Source organism: Lytechinus pictus, chromosome 15 (assembly GCF_037042905.1).
Source record: "Lytechinus pictus isolate F3 Inbred chromosome 15, Lp3.0, whole genome shotgun sequence".
NCBI classification, from domain to species: domain Eukaryota; kingdom Metazoa; phylum Echinodermata; class Echinoidea; order Temnopleuroida; family Toxopneustidae; genus Lytechinus; species Lytechinus pictus.
This window is the reverse complement of record NC_087259.1, coordinates 4429553-4434595: the sequence shown is the minus strand read 5'-3', so window position 1 is coordinate 4434595 and position 5043 is coordinate 4429553. Positions and strand designations below refer to the sequence as shown.

The window sequence follows — 5043 nt, the reverse complement described above, 5'->3', positions numbered from 1 at the left end:
AGTGGCGCCCGTGAGGCATGAAAACGATAACGACGACGATCGGCAGAGAATATGTCCAGTTATATAAACACACGCATGGGACTAGGAGGCAGTGATCTCCAGGTGTCAACAAAAAAATCACATTTGAAATGGCGTAAACGCGTGAGATATGTAGATAAAAGTATATCAGTAAATATATATTCACATTGACAATGACAAAGAAACAGATGAAATCCCCCCGATATCAAACCAAGATCGACAAAGAAATGCAAATTTGCAGAGGTGATTTCCCTTCTTGTCTCCTTCGATTTGATCAAGGATTAAAAGAGTGTTATTGTTAGAGTAGATTTTATGGTAATATAATAGCACTGGGAAAAAAGGGCAGGAGTGTCAAAGTTTGACTTACCCTTTTAATATTTCCATTCGAGCGTCGATCGTCCAAAATATTGTCCATATTAACATTGTCATAATATTCAAAACCTTGTTTCCCATGTCCATATATTACAGTGAAACATATTTACAATGAAGATTAAGTGATGCCATTATACATAATTATATACAACTCATATTCTATGGAAAATTAATCGATTTCATCTATAAGTAAGATCCCGTTTATGGTTCCTTTGTATAGAATTTTCGACGCTGTGTATCCTTTTTTGAACCAGCATGGATGTTTGTAGAATGAGAAGGAGGCTGCTGGAATCTTCGTGCTTGCAATGTGATTGAGATAGACATCGATGAATAATTTATTATTACAAAATCGTTGAAGAATTCGTCTCTTCCACCCTTTAGACCAGGGGTTCTCAATAGGTGGCGCGCGCGCCACTTGTGGCGCACCGAGCCTTGCGGAGTGGCGCTTGGGAGCCGGTATAAAAAATAAAGGAAAAATAAGGGAGAAAAACATGTATCTACCAGTAACCTGGCAATAAGGTTTTGGTGATCATTTTAATACAAAGAGAAAACAAAAACTCTTTACTTGACACTTAATTGCTAATTGATTTCCTCAAATTTTGTCCAATTTAGCACTCGATAACCCCTATTATGGAGGATCGATGGTGTTCTCCTTTTTATTTATTTTAGACCAATCTTCTTTAAACTCGTGAGGCATGCCGTGCCTGTGTAAGAGTTCGAATTTCTCTTGGTCTGAAATAGTTTCGTAGTGATTGGAGATGAGACACCCTGGTATCGCTACGCAACGATTTTCTATCGACGCCATCCCTGGAACACAATCCTTCTCAAACCTGTCCAGCGTGTCTTTGTGATCTCCCCAAATTAATTCCTTTGCAACTCCTTGATTTTCCATCGCTTCCATCGATTTTTCCTCTTAATTTTGGATCTTCCCCCATACTCTTCTCCCTCTATCATCTATATTATAATAGATGAAAGAAAACGAACCATTCAAGATGTCATGGTCGAAAACAACCTTTGATTTTCTAACAAAGCGAGGAATGCATGAACTAATCTTTGTATCTTCACTCCAATCGGTTATTTTGGTAAACAGTAGAAAGCAAACTACTTAACGATGTCTTGGTCGAAAAAACTTTTGATTTTTCGAACAAAGCGAGGAATGTTAGAAACTAATCTTTGCATCTCCGCTCCAATCAGTTCTTTCATACTTCCATAGTTTTCATTTTGACCCGCATACAACGTCTCTCTTTATTGGCTTTCTGACTCACACAAATTGTATTACATAGATGGCACTAGCTTCAGGTCAACTCCATTCACGCACATGGTGATAACATAGAACACTGTACAATTATATGTTATTATTATTCATTTTTATTCCATTTTAAGTCCAGACATATACACAAAGCAGATTTTGATACAAAGGTAAAAGTAATCGAAGTACGTATTGTGTAGACAAAATAATTGTTAACTGTTATATCTTCGCTGTAACACAATCCATGTATAGGCCTATGGCTGGTATGAATATTGACGATATAAATAATAGAGTTCAATCTGTCATTTTTGTTGACGGCGTTTTCAAGTTCTTTGATTATTTTTGTTGACTAGGTGGTGTTGTGCCTTTAGTTGTAGACTCCATCCTCACTCTCTGTTTCTTCATCATCGTCGTCATCGTCACCTCCATCTTGGAACTGGAATAAACCATCAAATTGTGGACCATGCCTGGCTAAGACTCTTTGTACGGCTTTCTGGAATTCCATGCCATTTTCTAGTCTTTCCTTGAGATCAGAAATGATCTCGTGATTGACGTCAGCTTCTCCTAGGCTAATGTTTTGCTGCAAGAACTTGGAGTAAAGATCGAAAAAGATGCGTTTGACGGCCCACAGTAATTTCACGTGCGCTTTTTCTTTAGCGTCTTCTTCTTCCATTCCCTCTGAAATATATTTCTGATATTTTTCGTCTCTCAGGTCCTTGGTGGCTGTCATGGCCCGCTCCAACCATACTTGGTAAGCAAGGTTGTCTTCAATTTCATCCATGTTATCTGTCTCTGACATTGACGATTCATCCTCTCCATCGTTTTCTGAATCACTAGATTCTTCAACTCCCTCCGTTTGAGAGGGTGGTTCGGAGTAATCATCCTCACTTGTACCTTCTTCAGCGTCGGAAGATTCAATTTTGCCTTCATCTTCTGTATCAGGGTGAGCTTTTTGTTCATGCCTCTGCATATCAAACTTCCGACTATAGGTCCTATTGCATTGGGAACATGCGTAACGCCGGTTGGACATATCAAGAGCGTTCATGTTGACTCGATGCTGTTTAGGTCAGAATTGAAGCAAAGTGTTATCAATCGTATCTTTATACATGATGTCAACATCCATAAACGAATCCGTAGATCCGTAATGGAATCCGTAGATCCGTTAAACGAATCCGTAATTCCGTTCAACGATTCCGTATAAATCCGCTAAACGAATCCGTAGATCCGTAAACGAATCCGTAAATCCACTAAACGAATCCCAAGATCCGTAAAAGGATTCGAACTTCTTTGAATCATATTGATAGAATTGACAAAGTTTAATCTGTTTTAAATCAAGGAACAACCAATGACTTTGATATTGGAGTACATATTTTATTACTACCAATGGTTTAAAGAGTTATACAGACCTCATGTAGGAATTTATGACAATACTGATGATTCGCAATATTTGGGATTTTACTAAGGATTTATGACGTCATTACTTCTCAGATTACGCAATGCATTCTTGGATGGTGCAACGTCGAATTGATTTTGTACATGCAATACCGTGTTATGCACGAATGATCAAGCATGCATCGGCTTCATGAGCGTGGAAAATCCTATCACTTCCCCTACTTCATTGAAAGTATAAAAAGTCAAGATTTAATGCTCAAAATCAACTTTGTTCGTATACGATGTTATCTGTTTGGAAAATTCAATGACACACTTTATTACCCTACCATATGTAATATTCAGCGTTATGTAATATCGTTGCGCACGGCCGATCGAGTGGGCATAATTGACGTCATGCTTGAGGGAATACCCAATAATGTTTATCAGGGCCCCGTCTTAGAAAGAGTCAATCAATTGTAACTCTATGGAAATCCATCCACCATATTTTTTTTCTATGGGAAATTTGCACAATATCTTTTGTAAACAAAGAGAAGCATATATAAATTTTCAAGAAAACAATGAATGCTTGCATATACATCATAGTTACATCATAGACAATATTTTGAACAAACATGCATACCAGATGTTGACATTGCTGGCGCCGTCCATAGTTGTGATTGATTGGATCAATCGTACATGTAACTCTTCAAAGACAGGGCCCAAATGTGCTTGAAGACACTAGCTGCTGTGTGAACGTACAAACAAGATGCAATATTTTCAAAAGTTGTGCAATAGGCCCATCGTTACGTTCGAATATGATCATGCAAGCACTCACTAGCTTGCTTCATGTGCGGGGGGTGGGGGATACACATCCCGGCCCTCTTCATTATCATTTAGATGATGTCATATCTATATATAGGTATTACGTCACAATGACATTTTGCATAGTCATGATGATATATCCGTTTTTAGGTATGGCGTCATTGTGGAGCAACCCACTGTGGAGCTCCACCTGCTCCACCTATTGAAACCCCATCGTTCCATAACATTGTAAATATGGACACTGTATCAATCTACTAGTATATGCGCGTATATGGATACTAATTTTGGAGGACAAATAACAATGTAAATATGGACAAGATTTTATATGATTGTTGAAATACATGCATGCTCAGCTGAAGATACTCAGATCAGGTAAGTAAAAATTATTCGTTCACACAAATTTCCTCTCCCTCTTTTTTCACTTTATTATTTCTACATTGTTGGTATTTTTCCCAAAATCTACTTTCCAACAATTACACTCTTTTAATCCTTCCATTCATTTTTTTTGTTTGTTGATTCCTTGCCAAAGGAACTGCGCGTCCCTTCCAACAGATACGTAACATTACTACGTCACTGCGCTCATTGTTATTTAAATGATCCCCTATTCAATGGCCATCCGATCTTTCCGCACTCGGTATTGTTATGCTAATATCTCCTATTCAATGGCCATCCGATCTTTCCGCACTCGCTATTGTTATTTAAATATCCTCTATTCAATGGCCATCCGATCTTTCCGCACTCGGTATTGTTATGCTAATATCTCCTATTCAATGGCCATCCGATCTTTCCGCACTCGCTATTGTTATTTAAATATCCTCTATTCAATGGCCATCCGATCTTTCCGCACTCGCTATTGTTATGCTAATCAACCCCTATTCAATGGCCATCCGATCTTTCCGCACTCGCTATTGTTATTTAAATGTCCCCTATTCAATGGCCATCCGATCTTTCCGCACTCGCTATTGTTATTTAAATGTCCCCTATTCAATGGCCATCCGATCTTTCCGCACTCGCTATTGTTATGCTAATGATCCCTATTCAATGGCCATCCTTCCAGACTACTCTTCCATTGTTATGCTAATCGATCCCCTATTCAATGGCCATCTTTCCCGACTATTCATCCATTGTTATGCTAATTATCCCTATTCAACTCTTCCATTGTTATGCTAATTTCCCCTATTCAACCCTTCATTGTTATGCTAATGTATTAC

At 38.3% G+C, this 5043-nt stretch overlaps 1 protein-coding gene across 1 annotated transcript; it reads right to left on the bottom strand.

Moving 5' to 3' along the window:
* Window positions 1–1869: 1869 nt before the first annotated feature.
* On the bottom strand, window positions 1870–3896 carry LOC135156818 (uncharacterized). The gene is made up of 2 exons (XM_064110397.1): window positions 3651–3896; window positions 1870–2696 (listed from the first exon to the last, which is right to left on the bottom strand). The coding sequence occupies exon 2, from the start codon at window positions 2682–2684 to the stop codon at window positions 2007–2009; it is 678 nt and encodes a 225-aa protein (XP_063966467.1). The 5' UTR covers window positions 2685–2696; window positions 3651–3896; the 3' UTR covers window positions 1870–2006.
* Between the last annotated feature and the right edge of the window lie 1147 nt (window positions 3897–5043).

What these genes read in the sequence shown, in the direction of transcription:
- LOC135156818 (XM_064110397.1), bottom strand. Translation starts at nt 2,684, where the DNA reads ATGAACGCTCTTGATATGTCCAACCGGCGTTACGCATGTTCCCAATGC.